The sequence below is a fragment of the Macaca nemestrina genome, chromosome 9 (assembly GCF_043159975.1).
Source record: "Macaca nemestrina isolate mMacNem1 chromosome 9, mMacNem.hap1, whole genome shotgun sequence".
Lineage (NCBI taxonomy): Eukaryota > Metazoa > Chordata > Mammalia > Primates > Cercopithecidae > Macaca > Macaca nemestrina.
This window is the reverse complement of record NC_092133.1, coordinates 64,007,641-64,027,573: the sequence shown is the minus strand read 5'-3', so window position 1 is coordinate 64,027,573 and position 19,933 is coordinate 64,007,641. Positions and strand designations below refer to the sequence as shown.

Below are 19,933 nucleotides of genomic sequence, written 5' to 3'. Positions count from 1 at the left end.
CAGTTTTCCTACTAATGCCCTTTTTCTATTCTGGGATCCAAGCCAGGATCCCTTATTACACTTTGTTGTCTTGTTCCCGTAGTGACCTCCAATCTGATGCTTTCTTCTACCTTCTTTGTCTTTCATGACCTGGACACTTTGAAGAATACTGGTCAGTTATTTTGTAGAATGTCTCTTAATTTGACTTTGTTTGATATTTTCTCATGATTAGATTAAGGTTGTGCATTTTTGGAAAGAACTCCTCAGAAGTGATGTTGTGCCTTTCTTAGTATCTCATGTGGGGGTGCATGATATGGATGTGCCTTACTGACCTTGAGCACTTCGTTAAGGTGATATCTGTCAGGTGTTTTCTGCTAGGTTTTTCCAGGTAGGGTTGTTATTTTTCCTTTTGTAATTAACAAATATCTTGGGGAAGATACTTTGAGACTGTACTGTTTCTCCTCAAACTTTTACTCACTAAGTTTAGCATCCTTTGGTGGATCTTGCCTGTAACAATTACTACTATGGTGTTTGCCTAATGGTGACTTTCTTTTTCTCATTAATGTTACATTTATTAGTATTCTACAGTAAGGAAATTCTTCAGTAAGGAAAAGCTATCCCTTCTCCCACATTTATTTGTTTATTTGGCTTAGTTTTTATCACTATCAATTAATAGCTACTGTATTTTAAGTGTTATAACCCAAATATTACCATTATTTATTTTGTGTCTCAAATTGTTTCTATTCCTCATGTCTTAATTAATTATCATTTGATTAGAATGATGTAGGAGGATCTCTCATTCATTTAAGAGATATTGCTAGTATCTGGAATTTTGTGGGAAAAATCTAGTTTTAAACCGAGTGAATTAAAATAATATATATCAATTAAATCAGTATTAAAAAGGTGAGACATGGTGCTAGTGTATAAAGAACCTGGTATCCAATTGAGGAGCCAAAGCTAATACACAGGAAACAATTTGAGAACAATTAAGTATTGTGCTGTGTACTGTTCTATAAGTGCAGCAGAAATTAAAGAAAGTCTATCTGAATAGATTTCAGAAAGAGATGGGGCTTGAAATGGCTTTCCTAGATGGCCATAATTTTAATGCACTGTGGGAGAGACAGGGCATTTGTATGGCTAGGAAATCTTGGAGAAGATTCATCCAAGTGGGAATTGGATTAGTCTCCACAGCACACTGGAGTATTTCCTTGCTTAGACAAAAATACTTTGCTGCAGAATATGGAAAAGATAAGTTTCTAAGTTTTAAATTTAAGTTCTAAAATTAATATATGTTCAATGAGGAAATGTGGAATACAAAGAAAGCACAAATAAAAATGTTAACCTACGTGTTTAACATTTTGGAGTATGATTTATACAGGTTAATTATCTGTGCATATATGCTATATCTGTATATGTATATAAATAAGTAAATGCATATGTGTGTATGTATGTATGTATGTATTTTTGAGATGGATTCTTACCCTGTGGTCCAGGCTGGAGTGCAATGGTGCGATCTCAGCTCACTGCAACCTCCACCTCCTGGGTTCAAGCAATCCTCCTATCTCAGCCTCCCAAGTAGCTGGGACTACAGGCATGTGCTACCATGCCCAGCTAATTTTTTGTATCTTTAGTAGAGATGAGGTTTCACCATGTTGGTCAGGGTGGTCTCGAATTCCTGACCTCATGATCCGCCCACCTTGACCTCCCAAAGTGTTGTGATTACAGGCATGAGCCACCACGCCTGGCCTATGTGTATGTATTTATATGAGTATTTTTGTATGTATTTGGAATCAGACTACATGGGTTCAGTTCCTAGATGTGCTACTTACTAGCTGTGTGACCTTGGGAAAATTCCTTAATTTTTCTGTCTTGACTTCCTAATCTGCAAAATGAGAATAATGATAGTATTAACCTCATACAGTTATGGGAATTAAATGAAACACTCTATGTAAAGTGCTTAGAAAAGTGCCTGCCACATATTAAGTTTCAATATTTTTTGAGACAGTCTTGCTCTGTCACTCAGGCTGGAGTGCAGTGGCGCGATCTCAGCTCACTGCAACCTCCGCCTCCCAGGATCAAGCGATTCTTGTGTCTCAGCCTCCCAAGTAGCTGGGACTACAGGCCATGCCAGGCTATTTTTTTATTTTTAGTAGAGACAGGGTTTTGCCATTTGGCAATTGACCAGGCTGGTCTTGAACTCCTGACATCAGGTGATCTGCCCGCCTCAGCATCCCAAAGTGCTGGATTACAGGTGTGAGCCACTGCACCCAGGTCAATAAATTTAAAATAATAATAATTATCATTATTATATACATATATGTTACATAACCCCTTTTGAGATAAGACATGGATTTAAATTGCACATAATAGTTATATATTATATGCAGTATAACATAATATATTGCACGTAATATCTTACCTTTTCTCATAGAACTATTTAAATTTTCTCAGGTTGTTAAAAATCTTTTATGACAAGATAATTTTTTAAATGACTGAAGTATTCTAACTTACAGTTACATTACAATCAACTCTAACAAATTTCCTATTATTGGACATATAGATTGTAAGAATTAAAGAAAGAGGAGAGAAACACGAAGGGCGGCTCGACAGTCAACAGGGACAGGTTTATTTATTTATTTTTATTTTTTATTTTTTTGAGATGGAGTCTCGCTCTGTCCCCCAGGCTCGAGTGCAGTGGTGCAATCTCGGCTCACTGCAAGCTCCGCGTCCCAGGTTCACGCCATTCTCCTGCCTCAGCCTCCCGAGTAGCTGGGACTACAGGCGCCCGCCACCTCGCCCGGCTAATTTTTTGTATTTTTAGTAGAGATGGGGTTTCACCGTGTTAGCCAGGATGGTCTCAATCTCCTGACCTCGTGATCCACCCGCCTTGGCCTCCCAAAGTGCTGGGATTACAGGCGTGAGCCACTGCGCCCGGGCCTGACAGGTTTATTTTGAATAAATCTGAGAGGGGCGGCTGGCTGAGTTAGGTTAGAGACGCACTCTCTTACAGACTAAGAGTTTTTAAGGATTCAGGGTGGGAGAGTTTATCAGAGGCTTGGACTGCTTCTCTGTCTCTTTGTTGTGCTTATCTGGGAGGGAGAGTTGTGTGTCTGTTTCCATACATCTTTCTGCAGCTGCAGGCATACCCCTCCAGTCTGCTTTTTGCTTCCCTATCTTGGTACACCTGAAGGGAAAGGAATGTGCTTATTAAGGCCCACTGTTTTACTGGGGTCTATTGTATGAGGGTGAAGTTTGGCAGCTACTCCAGAGACTTTCCCCCACCTCCCTCTGTGCCTGAGCTGTCTTATTTGTGTTTTACTGTCTGCTCTTTCTGGCTGCTTGCAGTTCAAAGAGAAGTGATTTCCTTGAAATGCATGAGGCTAGAAAGGGAGCTGGAATTTAAAGTGGCGGTGTTTGTCTGAGTTAATGGTGCTCCTGCTCTGTCATAGGTTTTTGTTTAAAATTTATATTTTATTCTTGGACCTTCTTACAGCTATTCTTTTCTTACCTCTGATTATCTCCTTAGACAAATTTGTAAAATTGGAATTGTTGAATCAAAGGCTAGGAAATAAATTAAAGGCTCTTCGTATACATGTGTGTATCTATATACAGAGAGATAGAAAATAGAATATTTAACACTTTAAAATTTAAAAACAAGTCTAATTCTCAGTTTTATTTGTTAGATAAGCAGGTTATGGTGACTGATGGTTAAAGACAGCACCCAGAAGGAGGAAACACATAGTTAATTACAGTTCTTAACAGGAAGTCATCTTTTCCTATTATTCGAAGGTGTTCTCAGAAGTTTAACAAAGAAAATAATAGAGTTATTAATCTGGGTTTTATACATATGCCTATCTAATACAGCCTGACTTTGACTGTAAAAGTGAAGACATTTCTTATGAGAGTTGGCTAAGGATGACATGGAGCTGATCTACATATACAGAGATAAATACACACATATATCTATATATATATAGACACACACATATATACACACACACATACAAACATACATGTCTCAATTTTTTTCAAGAAAGTCTATACCTATTTACGTCCCAACCAGGAGAGCATGAATGTTCAATTTCTTTGCACTCTCAGTAACACTGGTCATTACCATCCTTTGGATATTTTGATTTATTTGATTACGAGTAAAGTTGAACATTTTTTGTATGTTTACAGGACAACAGGGTAGGCAGTTTTGCAGACTACTGGACTTGGGTCAGGAAGGCAGGATTTGGTGGACCTTGACATGGAGGGCGTCAGCTCCAATGGACTGTACTTGGCAGTGGGCACATGGAGTAGGGAGACCAGAAGATAAATACAATGTGTTCAAGATAAACTAACCCACTTTACCAGTTTACATAAAGCCAGCTCTGTGGGAGCTTTGTAATACACTTTACGATAGTAAAGCTATGAAAAATAATATAAGAAAGAAAAAGACTTTCTTATTTTTTTAAAATATGAATTTGTTAAAACCTAGAAAATATAAAGAAGAAAATAACAATCATGCATGTAAACAAACTGAGAATCAACCATTTTGACACATTTGCTTCTATGTACTAAATATTGGAATTTTTTTTTTTTGAGATGGAGTTCCACTCTTGTTGCCCAGGCTGGAGTGCAATGGCATGATCTCGGCTCACTGCACCCTCTGCCTCCTGGGTTCAAGCAATTCTCCAACCTCAGCCTCCTGAGTAGCTGAGATTACAGGTGGCTGTTACCACGCCTGGCTAATTTTTATATTTTAGTAGAGATAAGATTTCACCATGTTGGTCAGACTGGTCTCTAACTCCTGACCTCAGGTGATCCACGCACCTCGGCCTCCCAAAGTGCTGGGATTACAGGCATGAGCCACTGTGCCCAGCCCAGAATTTTTTTTTTTTTTTTTTTTGAGACAGAGCCCTGCTCTGTCACCCAGGCTAGAGTGCAGTGTCAAAATCTCGGCTCACTGCAATCTCCACCTCCTGGGCTCAAGGAATTCTCCTACCCCAGCCTCCCGAGTAGCTGGGATTACAGGCTCATGCCACCATGCCCAGCTAATTTTTGTATTTTTAGTAGAGACAGAGTTTCACCATGTTGGCCAGGCTGGTTTTGAACTCCTGACCTCAAGTGGTCCACCCACCTCAGCCTCCCAAAGTGCAGGGATTATAGGCATGAGCCACTGCACCCAGCCCAGAATGTTTTCTAGTGGGATAGAAATTAAAAAATAAAACAGCAGCAACAATAAAACCCCAAAACTTTCTACCTTTGATATATAGGTATAATTTTATCTATTTATGTTATTTAAAAGCCCTAAGATATATATACATATGCATATATATAAATGCATTAAAAGTGCATCTTTAGGCCAGGTGTGGTGACTCATGCCTGTAATCCCAGCACTTTGGGAAGCCAAGGCAGGCGGATTGCTTGGGCCCAGGAGTGGACAACATGGTAAAACCCCATCTCTACAAAACATACAAAATCAGCTGGGTGTGGTTGCCCATGTCTGTAGTCCCAGCTTTTTGGGAGGCTGAGGTGGGAGGATTGCCTGAGCTCAGGAGGTGGAGGTTGCAGTGAACCAAAATGGCACCACTGCACTCCAGCCTGGGTGACAGAACAAGATGCTGACTCAAAAAAAAAAAAAAAAAGAAAAGAAAAAAAGGTATGTCTTCAAGGATATAACGTGTTCTCCTGGGTATATTCCTTGAATGAGGAATAAAAGGATTTTGACTTTTTCACTTTTTTTCTGTAGTGATAGAATGTTTTTCAAAGAGAGTTTGTAAGTATTTATAAATGACTTACTAATTTAAAAATGCTTACTACTACACTCTATAGAATATTTAATAATTTAAAATTTAAAAACAAGTCTAATTCTCAGTTTTATTTGTTATATAAGCAGGTTATGGTGACTGATGGTTAAAGACAGCACCCAGAAAGAGGAAACACATAGTTAATTATAGTTCCTAACAGGAAGTCATCTTTTCCTATTAATCATAGGTGTTCTCAGAAGTTTAACAAAGAAAATAATAGAGTTATTAGTCTGGGTTTTATACATATGCCTATCTAATACAGTCTGACTTTGGTTGTAAAAGTGAAGACATTCCTTATGCGAGTTGACTAATGATGACATGGAACTGATAAAAATATGTTTCTACCATGAATCCTTTGACAATATTCAGCTAAGGTGCTTGAGATTTAATTTCTCAAACAAGAGCTAATTTGTTTTCACTAATTAGTGGTTAGTAAATATGGAACCCCATGATAATTTCCTAAGCCTGATGAATTTGGCCATAGGGCATGGTGACACATGACCGTAATCCCAGCTCCTTGGGAGGCTGAACCAAGAGGATCATTTGAGCCCAGGAGTTCTGGGCTGTCATGCTGTGCCAACGGGCTGTCCACACTAAGTTCAGCATCAATATGGTGACCTCCTGGGAGTGGGGGACCACTAGGTTGCTTAAGGAGGGGTGAACCAACCCAGGTTGGAAATGGAGCAGGTCAAAACACCTGTGTTGATCAGTAGTGGGATCGTGCCTGTGGATAGCCACTGCACTCCAGCCTGGGTGACATAGCGAGACTGTCTCTGAAAAGAAAAAAAAAAGAAAGAAAAAACAAAGTTTGACTGTTAAGTTAACAAAAAACTCAGCTCTTTTTAGTAACTATCTGAATGACTTTAGACTTTAACCGCCTATATTTAATAATAGCCACTATTATTGAGTTCTTTTTTTTTTTTTTTTTTTTTTTTTGAGACGGAGTCTCGCTCTGCCGCCCAGGTTGGAGTACAGTGGCCGGATCTCAGCTCACTGCAAGCTCCGCCTCCCAGGTTTACGCCATTCTCCTGCCTCAGTCTCCCGAGTAGCTGGGACTACAGGCACCCGCCACCTCGCCCGGCTAGTTTTTTGTATTTTTAGTAGAGACGAGGTTTCACCGTGTTAACCAGGATGGTCTCGATCTCCTGACCTCGTGATCCGCCCGTCTCGGCCTCCCAAAGTGCTGGGATTACAGGCTTGAGCCACCGCGCCCGGCCTATTATTGAGTTCTTATGATGATCAGGTTTTGTGTTAAGTGCTCTACTTATATTATTCATCTGATGTAAAGATGAGTAAACCTAGACACATGGATGTTATGTAACTTGCCTAAAGCCTTGTGGCAGAACTGGGATTTCAAACCAAGCCATCTGCCCAGGTGCGGTGGCTCACGCCTATAATCCCAGCACTTTGAGAGGCTGAGGCGGGGGATCACCTAAGGTCAGGAGTTCGAGACCAGCCTGGCCAACATGGTGAAACCCCTACGAAATCTCTAGTAAATCTCTACTAAAAATACAAAAACTAGCCAGGTGTAGTGGTGGGCACCTGTAATCCCAGCTACTCGGGAGGCTGAGGCAGGAGAATCACTTGAAGCCAGGAGGTGGAGGTTGCAGTGAGCCGAGATCGCACCACTGCACTCCAGACTGGGTGACAGAGCGAGACTCTGTCTCAAAAATAAATAAATAAATAAATAAATAAATAAATAAAATAAAAATAAATAAAATAAAACCAAGCAGTCAGATTCTAGAGCCACATAACCACTATTGTTTCCCGCTGCTGTCATTGCAATTATAATTAATAAACCCAAGTCTTAATAATTCATGATAATAGGGATTAGATGGGTAAGTGAAATCAAATCAAATCATTGATGCTGCTCAAATCTCATTTTAGTTTGGGCTGGAGTTTCTGTTTTCCAAATCAAAATCTCTAATGAAGCTCCTAATTGTAATAAAATTATCACGTTTAGATTATGTTCTTTTTCATTTAATTCTGAAATTATTAATAAAAAAGAGACCAAAAGACAGGAAGAAGGAGCTTTGTAATAGGTAATTTGTAAATTATAACTTATAATTCAGAGACAGTTATCCTTGAGTAATGGTGGCTAAGCATCTTTGAAGAATTTGGATATTTTATATATTCCTAGGAGAAACCTACCTGACCATTTTGGGTATGTATGTATGTATGTATGTATGTATGTATGTATGTATTCATTTATTTATTTAGAGACAGAGTTTCACTGTGTCGTCCAGGCTGGAGTGCAGTGGTGTGATCTTGGCTCACTGCAACCTCTGCCTCCCAGGTTCAAGCGATTCTCCTGCCTCAGCCTCCCGAGTAGCTGCGATTACAGGCACCTGCTACCACATCTGGCTAATTTTTGTAGTTTTAGTAGAGACAGTGTTTCACCATGTTGGCTAGGCTGGCCTCGAACTCCTGACCTTGTGATCTGCCCGCCTCAGCCTCCCAAAGTGCTGGGATGACAGGTGTGAGCCACCATGTCTGGCCTGTATATTTAAATATTTTGAGCTCATAGAACTCTTGGGCCATCATTTAAATTAAGTAGTTAAATTGTCATCACAACAACTATTTCAGTAGGAGTGTTTATTGGATGCTTTCTGAATTTCGTTATTGAGGAAATTATTTCTTAGAGGAAAAAGTCAAAATAGAAATATAGGGATCAAAAAAAGTTGGGTCGATCATGGCTGTTTTGGGGAGGATTGATGCCCCAACTTCTTCCTTTATGACATTTAAGTTTGACCTTTTTTTTTTTTTGAGATAGGGTCTTGCTGTGTTACCCAGGCAGGAGTGCAGTGGTGCCATCATAGCTCACTGCAGCCTTGAACTCCTGGCCTCAAGGGGTCCTCCTGCCTTAGCCTTCCAAGTAAATGAGACTACTGGCATGTGTCACCATGCCCAGCTAATTATTTTATATTTTGTAGAGACTGGATCTCGCTTTGTTGTCCAGGCTGGTCTTATTCCTGGCGATCTGCTTGCCTCAGCCTCCCAAAGTGTTGAGATTACAGGCGTGAGCCACTGCGCCTGGCATGACACCTTATTTTAAACACTGATTTTTGTTTTAGGTTGAACAAATCCTGGCAGAATTTAAAGTCAGAGCTCTGGAATGTCACCCAGACAAGCATCCTGAAAACCCCAAAGCTGGTAAGAATTTAATAAAGGCTATTTCTCAAGAAAATGAGTAGTATATAGAACCAAAAGCCAGTGAATAGTAACTTAATTTTTTCTTGTCTATTATGCTGAAACGTATTCTTTCTTTGCATTATTGGATGATAGAAAGGGAGAAGGCTGTGCAGGATCTTTTCTAACAGTAGTCGTTTAAGATCCATTTTTCTTTCTGCTATAATGTGTTGCTTTGTGGTTTAAAATTCTTCTAGTTCACGCTTTATTTCACCAGTTATTGAGTGTTAACATAACTTAAGTATATTTGTAACCAGGTGGTTGTCTTTGTTTTGTTTTGTTTTGTTTTTGAGACAGAGTCTCTGTCACCCAGGCTGGAGTGCTATGGTGCGATCATGGCTCACTGCAACCTCTGGCTCCCGGGCTCAAGCGATTCTCCTGCCTCAGCCTCCCGAGTAGCTGGGACTATGGGTGCGCACCACCATGCCCAGCTAATTTTTTTTTTCCTTGTATTTTTTTAGTAGACAGGGTTTCACTATGTTGGGCAGGCTGGTCTCGAACTCCTGACTTCAAGTGATCCGCCCGCCTCGGCCTCCCAGTGCTGGGATTACAGGTGTGTATCCGGCTAGGCGGTTGTCTTGATGAGAAACTTGTGATTTCTTCGTTATTGGGAACCCGAATATATCCATATAGTCATACTTTTGTTTCTTTCCTTCACTATCACTTAAATATGCTTATGCCTATCCAGGCTTGTGAAAAATGTGAACAAACCAATAATCCTTCGGCAACCTGTCTCTCTTCTCTACTTCCCTGCCTCTCTTCTTCTCTTCAGACCCAGACTTCCTGAAAAAGAAGTCCACAGTTGATGTCCCTATTTCCCTTCTCCCTATTTTTCCATTTATTCCACTCTGACTTCCCTAGTTTCTCAGAAATGAACCAAGGACTGCCTGAGTATCAAATCTAGTGGTTACCTTTTGGTACTTATCTCTCCTGAACTTGCATCAAAATTTGGCCCTGGTGACCATACCTTCCTCCTTGAAAGAAAGTTTTTTTCTCCTAGCTGTCAGGATACTATGCACTCGTGGTTCTCCCCCAGCCTCTTTGGGCTGCTTTCTCTCAGTCTCCTTTGTGACTCCTCTGTTGCCCCAAGGTTCCCTCCTAAGCTCTCTTCTGAGCCCACTCCCCATTTTCTCCTGAAGCCTTGTCCAGGTCTGTAGCTTAAATCACCAGCTCTTTTGATGGCCCCCAAATCTATCCTTAACCTAGTTCTCACTCCCCATGTTAAGACTGTAGTTTTGACTGTTTCTGGGAAATTTCCATTTGGAAACATTTCAAAGTCACCCTGTCAAAAATTAGACTCATTATTGTCTTATCACCCCCTCTGAAATCTTGTTTATTTTTCTGTTATCCCATCTCTATGAATGACACCACCATCCATTCAGGTGGTGTCATGGAAGCCTTGTCTCCTTCCTCTCCCTCATGTCCATATCTGGGCAATTGCCAAACACTGTTGCTTTACCTTCCGGGTCTCTTTCCACTGTGTCCTCCTCCCTTCATCCTGGGTGCCATTGCTGTAGGTAAGCCCTCATCATTTCGTGCCTGGATTGCTACAGCATTCTTTAAGTGCTTCTCATTGCAGATTTTTCTTTTTAACTATGGAAGAAAATAATATGCACAAAAAGGAATAAAGAATACTCTAACAAGTGTCCACATATGTTCCACCCAGCTTAAAACTTTACCAGTGCAGTTGAAGTCTCTTGTGTTTCCTTACTCTGATTTTATCCTCAGGGTAGGTAATATTATATCTTAATTTTTTTTTTTTGAGACGGAGTTTTGCTCTTATTGCCCAGGCTGGAGTGCAATGGCACGATATTGGCTCACTGCAACCTCTGGCTCTTGGGTTCAAGCGATTCTCCTGCCTCAGCCTCCAGAGTAGCTGGTATTACAGGCATGCACCACCATGCCCAGATAATTTTGTATTTTTAATAGAGACGGCATTTCTCCATGTTAGTCAGGCTGGTCTCGAACTCCCGACCTCAGGTGATCTGCCCGCCTTGGCCTCCCAAAGTGCTGGGATTACAGGTGTGAGCCACTGCGCCTGGCCTTATATCTTAAATTTGATGGTTATGTTTACTATATGCATATAGCATGTGAGTATATGTGATTTTTCTACAAGGATAATATCATACTAAGACCTATCTATAATTCCACATGGCACAAATCCAAACTCTTCTTTATTTAGAAAATGTTTTCTTTGAGTGGGCACGGTGGCTTAGGAGTTCAAGGTCGGGAGTTCAAGACCAGCCTGACCAACATGGAGAAACCCTGACTCTACTAAAAATACAAAATTAGCCAGGTGTAGTGGCGCATGCCTGTAATCCCAGCTACTCGGGAGGCTGAGGCAGGGGAACTGCTTGAACCCAGGAGGTGGAGGTTGTGGTGAGCAGAGGTTGCGCCATTGCACTCCAGCCTGGGCAACAAGAGCGAAACTTCATCTCAAAAAAAAGAAAAGAAAAAAAAAAAAGAAAATGTTTTCCTTGTCTTCAAGTTCTTTATTTATTTTCTCTAGAAATCATTGATTCCTTTGATTTGCAAAAACAGATCATTTTTCTATATGTGAGGTAATCTTTTGTTCGATATTTAACTATTGCTTCTGCTCATTTGGTTTTTTTTATCCTTTTTATTAACTTGTTTAAGGTACCATGAGCAAATAATAAGTGTGAGCTTGATAAATTTGTGCATATGTATAACCGGGTTAACCACTGCCCAGACAGATGTGGAACATCTTCGCACCCCAGAAATCCCTTTCACTTCTTGTTCAAAGTCAGCACCCTCTCTGATTTTTTGATCTCTATCACCATTGACTAGTTTTGCAGTTTTGGATTTCATATAAATCAAATCATACGGTATGTACTCTTTTGTGTGTAGCTTCTTTCGCTTCGCATTATGTCTGTGATGTACTGTGCGGTAGTTCATCCTTTGTCATTGTTGATAATTTAGGCACAAATCCCTTCATGCTGTGTACCTTAATTCTCCATCCCCTTTTGCTTTCCTTTGCTGTGCCTAGAATTTCATGTTTCAGCCACTCAGAACTACAATAGGTCCTTCATGTGCCCTGCTCTTTCTATACCCCAGCCCTCTATGCTTGATGCTTTCTGCCTGGAACACTCTGTGGCTCACACATGTCCCTGACTACTTGGCCAGGTTGTGTTTCTGTGTCAGGTCTCAGCTGACCATCAGTTGGGAAGTCCCATGTGTCCCACCTACCAAGAGCACCCTGTACGTCAGGCAGCAGACTGTGTGTCACACTGTCTCCTTATTGCATGTTTACTTATTAGTCATTCTGGAAGCTCAGTAAGGCAGACGCCCTGCTTGTCTTGTTCACAGTTGTGTGCCCCTAGTGTGCCACTTACTGAAGAGGACATCTATTCTGCACAATTTCTTGAATAAGTGAATGCATAAACATTTCTCTCTCTCTCTCTCTTTTTTTTTTTTTTGCATCAGTCTCACTCTGTTGCCCAGGCTGGAGTGCCGTGGCACAATCTCGGCTCACTGCAACCTCCGCTTCCCAGGTTCAAATAATTCTTGTCCCTCAGCCTCCTGAGAAGCTGGGATTACAGGCATGAGCCATCACACCTGGCTAATTTTTGTATTTTTGGTGCAAAAGGGGTTTCACCATGTTTGCCAGGCTGGTCTTGATTTCCCAACCACCGGTGATCCGCCTGCCTCAGCCTCCCAAAGGGCTGGGATTATAGGCATGAGCCACCCAGCTGGGCCTGAACATTTCTTTCTTTTTTTTTTTTTGAGACAGAGTCTCACTCTGTCGCCCAGTCTGGAGTACAGTGGCGCTATCTCCGCTCATTGCAAGCTCCGCCTCCCGTATTCATGCCATTCTCCTGCCTCAGCCTCCTGAGTAGCTGGGACTACAGGCGCCCACCACCACGCTCGGCTAATTTTTTTGTATTTTTAGTAGAGATGGAGTTTCACCGTGTTAGCCAGGATGGTCTTGATCTCCTGACCTCGTGATCCGCCCGCCTCGGCCTCCCAAAGTGCTGGGATTACAGGCATGAGCCACCGCGCCCGGCCCCTGGCACAAACATTTCTTTAGAGGACATATTAACTACCTGTCTGAACTGGAGTTAATATTAAGATAGGTGTCCTAGCATAAAATTACAAAAATTTAGGTCAGGTTCGGTGGCTCACGCCTGTAATCCTAGCACTTTGAGAGGCCAAGGTGGGTGGTTCATGTGAGGTCAGGAATTTGAGACCAGCCTGACCAACATGGTGAAACTCTGTCTTTACTAAAAACGCAAAATTAGCTGGGCGTGGTGGCGCATGCCTATAATCCTAGCTACTTGGGAGGCTGAGGCAGGAGAATCGCTTGAACCCGGGAGGCAGATATTGTAGTGAGCCGAGATCATGCCACTGCACTCCAGCCTGGGTAACAAGAGTGAAACTGTGTCTCAAAAAAAAAAAAAAAAAAAAAAATTATAAAAATTTGATAAATACTTAAAAACAACCACCACCCAGGTTATTCTTTAACTGGGTTCTTTTCAGTGAAGCATGACTGTGAGTTGTTTCTCTGTCCCTGACAAACAATCTTTATTCAGGATACATGATGAATCACTGTGTAATTATTGCCATTTCTAGTTGCCATAGTGATGGGGGTTTTCATGTATGGGCTGCCTAAGGCGTCTTGTTCAGAGAAACACTGGACTGTGTAAATATTGTTTAAAATGAAAAGGCACACAGACATCAATATCTTCTCTAGTCAGGCATGCATTTGATATATGATTCAACCTTTGGGTAGAGGGTGTTTTTTAATCTATTTAAGCATCCGTTTACTCAGTTTTCATTAATACAACTTTCTGAACATTTATGTGGATCTTTATACACTTGGATGATTAAGGTTACTTAATGATGAAAGTATTTCAAACATACATATGAGACAGGATCTCGCTCTGTCTCCCAGGCTGGAGTGCAGTGGTGCAATCTTGGTTCACTGCAGCCTCAACCTCCCAGGCTCAAGCAATTCTCCCACCTCAGCTTCCCGAGTAGCTGGGACCACACATGCGTGTCACCACACCTGGGTAATTTTTTTGTATTTTTAGTACAGACAGGGTTTTGCCATGTTGCCCAGGCTGGTCTCAAACTCCTGGACTCAAGCAGTCTTCCTTCCTTGGCCTCCCAAAGTGCTGGGATTACAGGAATCAGCTGCTGTGCCTGGCCAGACTATTTCAAAATCTATTTTTTTATTTTCTGGGCAGGACAGAGTCTTGCTCTGTCGCCCAGGCTGGAGTGCAGTGGCACAATCTCAGCTCACTTCAACTTCTGTCTCCTGGGTTTAAGTGATTCTCTTGCCTCAGCCTCCCGAGTAGCTGGAACTATAAGCGTGTGCCACCACGCCCAGCTGATTTTTGTATTTTTAGTGGAAACGGGGTTTCACCATGTTGGCCAGGATGGTCTCAAACACCTGACCTCAAGTGATCCACCTGCGTCAGCCCCCCAAAGTGCCAGGATTACAGGAGTGAGCCACTGCACCCAACCTCAAAATATCTTTAAAAATTCACTTGGATACTGAAGTTTAGCTTGATGGAAATCCAGAATATAGTGGACAGATTGTGAAATGTATCTAATTAAGGTGAAAAGCTAGACAGTAGAGGAACTTTGGGTAGGAGAAATTAAACTCATATCTATATCTTTTTGGTCCGCTAAATATAGCCTGAACTGTTGCCATTGAAATTACTGATGTGGTAGCATGATGGAGTAATGGATATAAACACAGGCTTGTTTGTCTGGATTGCTCCCATTCCACTTACAGTCTAGTTGATCTTGGGCAATCTTTCTGAGCCTCAGCATTCTTGTAGGTAAAGCAGATAGATTAGTAGTATATTACTCCAAGCATCTGCTGTGAAGATTAAATGAAGAGTCCCGCATGTGGGAAGTGCTTAATGGATGCTGGCAATTTTAATTCAGTGGATTGTCTTTCCTTGCTTTTATGTAGCAGCCCAAGGTAGACATTTCACATGATGGGATAGTTTTCTCTTTTTATAAGTAATGATTAGATCATTCTTTTATTCCCTGAAAAAAAAAAAAGTAAATCTAAGGCCACTAGAAATCCCTTCCGCTCTGCAGACGTGGGTGCGGCAGACAGGACTGACTTTGCTATAGAAATAGTGTCCCTGATCCCCAGAGCTCCTGGCGGGTGCTCATGCCAGCGCTTTGTGTGGGTGACAGTAACTGTTTCAGATTAACACTTTATTAACTTCTCCATGGCTATGAAGAAAGTAGACCTAAGACTGGGTGTGAAGGCTCACACCTGTAATCCCAGCACTTTGGGAGGCTGAGGTGAGCAGATCATGTGAGGTCAGGAGTTTGAGACAAGCCTGGTCAACATGGTGAAACCTCGTCTCTACTAAAAGTACAAAAAATTAGCTGAGTGTGTTGGTGGGTGCCTGTAATCCCAGCTACTGTGGAGGCTGAGGCAGGAGAATCACATGAACCCAGGAGGCGGTGGTTGCAGTGAGGTGAGATCATGCCACAGTGCTCCAGCCTGGGCTATAGAGAGAGACTCTGTCTCAAAAAAAAAAAAAAGAAAGAAAGTAAACTTCAGACTAAATTAAGAACCTGTGGAATGGCATTTTTGTTACTGATGTGCAAACTTCAAAGACATTTGGATATTAGAAGAAGGGGAACAATTTATCCTTTGTTAACTAATATCTTTTAATGTCTCAATTTTTTTTTAACTTTACAGTCTTTACTGTTTTTCCCCATAGAATAAAAGTAATATAATTAATAAATAAATTGGAAGAAAAAGTCTGCTTTTATCTTTCCCTGATAGAGAACTACTATTAACAGTTGGTATATTTTCTTCCAGATTTTTTCAAAGCGTATTTTGACATCATATCATTATTATTTCTCAAGTAATTGTAAATAGCATACATTTAAAATGTGACTGTTATAATGCAAATTCTATTGTGAAATATGAATTTAAAATAACCTCTGTATTTTGAAGGTAGACCCAGGAGTTAAATCAGAATGTCTCGCAAGACTTGCAGCATCATTTGCTCATATAAGCTTACAAAATGAGATCTCTCTTCCCAGAACTGGCACGTGTTTACCTTGTGTGACTCATTTGATTAATTGCTACATTAATGGAAAAATATAAACCCAAACTTACCTTTGTTAAATGTGGTGAAGTGGATGGAACAAGAGAAAGGTCGTGTTATAGGAAAGATAAGTTTCTTTTTTCTTTCTGCTTATCAACTGTTGTTGAGGGACTTACATCAGAATAATTCTAAGCAGCTTCTTTCTTTTTTTTTTTTTTTTGAGACGGAGTCTCGCTCTGTCGCCCAGGCTGGAGTGCAGTGGCGCGATCTCGGCTCACTGCAAGCTCCGCCTCCCGGGTTCACGCCATTCTCCTGCCTCAGCCTCCCGAGTAGCTGGGACTACAGGCGCCCACAACCGCGCCCGGCTAATTTTTTGTATTTTTAGTAGAGACGGGGTTTCACCGTGGTCTCGATCTCCTGACCTTGTGATCCGCCCGTCTCGGCCTCCCAAAGTGCTGGGATTACAGGCGTGAGCCACCGCGCCCGGCCAGCAGCTTCTTTCATTCTGGGAATTCTGGAAAGTGAAGCCAACAATGACGAAGGTGACTCACAGATAAATACATAAATTTTTACAAGCACCACACGAGTAGCAAGTGGCATGTGCATCCTTGGTGGTAATTTAATAAGCTTTTTATTCCCATTGGAAAAAGTGACATCTCATTTATATAATGGGACATTTACATTGTCGTCAGCAACAGGAAGGATTGCTCTCACTGGACCAAGCTGCTATGGCGAGATACTTTTATTCATTCATTTATTTTCCTGTAGCATTCAATAGCCCCATCTTTTTTTTTTTTTTTTTGAGACTAAGTATTGTTCTTGTTGCCCAGGCTGGAGTGCAATGGCATGATTATGGCTCACCGAAACCTCCACCTCCTGGGTTCAAGCGATTCTCCTGCCTCAGCCTCCCCAAGTAACTGGGATTACAGGCATGCACCACCATGCCCGGCTTATTTTGTATTTTTAATATAGATGGGGTTTCTCCATGCTGGTCAGGCTGGTCTCGAACTCCTGACCTCAGGTGATCTGCCCATCTCAGCCTCCCAAAGTGCTGGGATTACAGGCATGAGCCACTGCACCCAGCCTCATTTAGCATATTTTCAAGACTCATTCATGTTGTAGCACATATCAACATTTCATTCCTTTTTATGGCTGGATGATAATTCTTTTATGTGGATATACCATATTTTGTTTATCAATTCACAGTTGATGGACATTTGTGTTATTTTCACTTTTGACTATTATGAATAATGCTGCTATTATATGCTAGTTTTTGTGTGGACATATGTTTTCAATTCTCATGGATATATACCTAGGATTATAAAAGTTGGGTCATATGGCAACTCTGCTTAATATTTTTGAAGAACAGCCAAACTGCTTTTCAAAGTGGCTATACCACTTTACATTCCTACCTGTCACATGTGACAATTCCAACTTTTTCACATTCTAGACAATTATTATCCTTTAATTTTAGCCATCCTAGTAGGTATAAAGTGGTATCTCACTATGGTTTTGATTTGTATTTCCTCGTGGACTAATTCTGCTCAGGATCTTTTCAGGTGCTTATTGGCTATTTGTATATCTTCTTTGGAGAAATGTTCATTCAAGCCTTTTGTCCATTTTGCATTTGAGTTATTTGTCTTCTTATTGAGTTGTAAATGTTCTTTATAAATTCTAGATATAAGTACCTTATCAGATATATTATTTGCAAATATTTTTTCCCATTCCATGGCTTGTCATTTCACTTTGTTCATGGTATTCTTTGAAACACAAAAGTTTTAATTTTGATGTAGTCCAATTTATCTATTTCTTTTGTTCCTTGTGCTTTTGGTGTCATATCTAAGGAGCTCTTGCCTAAGCTGAGGTCACAAAGATTTATTCCTATGTTTTTTTCTCAGTTTTTTTATGTTTTTAACTCTTACATTTGGATCTGTGATCCATTTGAGTCAATATTTGTTTATAGCTTAAGGTAGAAATCTAAATTCATGCTTTTTATATATTGATATTCAGTTGTCCTAGCACCATTTGTTGAAAAGACTGATTTTTCTTCATTAAATTGTCTTGGCACTCTTGTTGAAATCAATTGACTGTAAATGTGAGGGGTTTGTTTCTGGATTCTCAATTCTATTCCATTTATAAGTATGTCTATCCTTATGTTAGTACCACACTGTTTTCACTACTGTAGCCTTGTAGTATAAGTTTTGAAATTCAGAGGTGTGAATTCTCCAACTTTGCTCTTATTTTTTTCAAGAGTTATTTTTGGCAATTCTGGGTCCCTTGTATTTGCAAACAGATTTTAGGACTAGATTGTCAATTTCTGCAAAAAAGGCAACTGGGATTTTGATAGCGATTATGTTGAATCTGCAGATCAGTTTGGGGAGTATCATCATTTTAGCAATAGTAAATCTTTATGAACATGGGATGTCTTTTCATTTATTTAGATCTTTTTTAGCGTCTTTTGACAATATTGTATAGTTCCTTCTTTTGTTCAATTTTTAAAAAATATTATATTCTTCTTGAAGCTTTTCTTTTTCTTTTGAGAAAAAGTCTTGCTCTGTCGCCCAGGCAGATTAATGGTGTGGTCTCAGCTCGCTGCAACCTCTGCCTCCCAGGTTCAAGTGATTCTCCTGCCTCAGCCTCCTGAGTAGCTGGGATTACAGGCACCTGCCACCATGCCCAACTAATTTTTTTTTTTTTTTGTATATTTAGTAGAGACGGGGTGTCGCCATGTTGGCCAGGCTGGTCTCGAACTCCTGACCTCATGATCCGCCCACCTGGGACTCCCAAAGTGCTGGACTACAGGCATGAGCCACCGTGTCTGGCTCTTGATGCTCTTATAAATGGAATTTTCTTAATTTCGCCTTCAGATTGTTCATTGCTAATGTGTAGAGACATCACTGATATTATTTGTATATTGATTTTTTAATTTTTTTGGAGTCTTGCTCTGTCGTCTAGGCTGGGTGCAGTGGTGTGATCTTGGCTCACTGCAACGTCCACCTCCCAGATTCATGCGATTCTCCTGCCTCAGCCTCCCGAATAGCTGGGATTACAGGCACCTGCCGCCATGCTCAGCTAATTGTCTTCTTGCTGTGTTTTCGCATGGGGGAAACAGAGTGAGCAAGTCGTCTGGGTTTCTTTTATGAGGGCACTGATTCCATTCGTGAGGGTTCCACCCTCATGACCTAATCATATCTCAAAAGCCCCATCTCCTAATACTATCATTTTGGGAGTTAGGAATTCAACATGTGAATTTTTGTTTGTTTTGAGATGGAATCTTGCTCTGTCGCACAGGCTGGAGTGCAGTAGTGCGAACTTGGCTGCCTGCAAGCTCCGCCTCACAGGTTTCAATGATTCTCCTGCCTCAGGCTCCTGAGTAGCTGGGATTACAGGCGTGCACTAGCACGCCCGGCTGATTTTTTTTTTTTTTTTTTTTTGAGATGGAGTGTACGCTCTGTCACCCAGACTGGAGTCCTGTGGCACAGTCTCGGCTCACTGCAACCTCCACCTCCCAGGTTCAAGCAATTCTCTCCCTCAGCCTCCCGAGTAGCTAGGATTACAGGCGCCTGCCTCCACCTCCAGCTATTTCTTTTTTGTGTGTTTTTAGCAGAGACGGGATTTCACCATCTTGGCCAGGCTGGTCTTGAATTCCTGACCTCGTGATCCACCCACCTTGGCCTCCCAAAGAGCTGGGATTACAGGCGTGAGCCACTGCACCTGGCCTATATATGGATCTGGTATTCTGCTCTGCAGAAGGTTTTTACTTCACTGAGGAGCAGAAGAGATTTTGGAGGTGTTTCTAACAGAGCCATAAAAGGTTTCTATTATATGCCATCTGGTCAAGTAGATTAGTGACAAGCTACCATTTGTCCCAGCATCTACCATGTTATTTATTATACTTAAGGCCTCTCGTTTCTCTTAGGACAA

General features: G+C 41.1%; 1 protein-coding gene across 1 annotated transcript in view; it reads left to right on the top strand.

The window, feature by feature from the left end:
- LOC105466132 (DnaJ heat shock protein family (Hsp40) member C12) overlaps positions 1–19,933 on the top strand; it is a 43,876-nt gene that overhangs the window by 5,299 nt on the left and 18,644 nt on the right. The window contains exon 2 of the mRNA XM_011715118.3: positions 8,846–8,924. Within this exon, the coding sequence (XP_011713420.1) occupies positions 8,846–8,924 (79 nt within the window). The remainder of the gene's footprint in view (positions 1–8,845; positions 8,925–19,933) is intronic.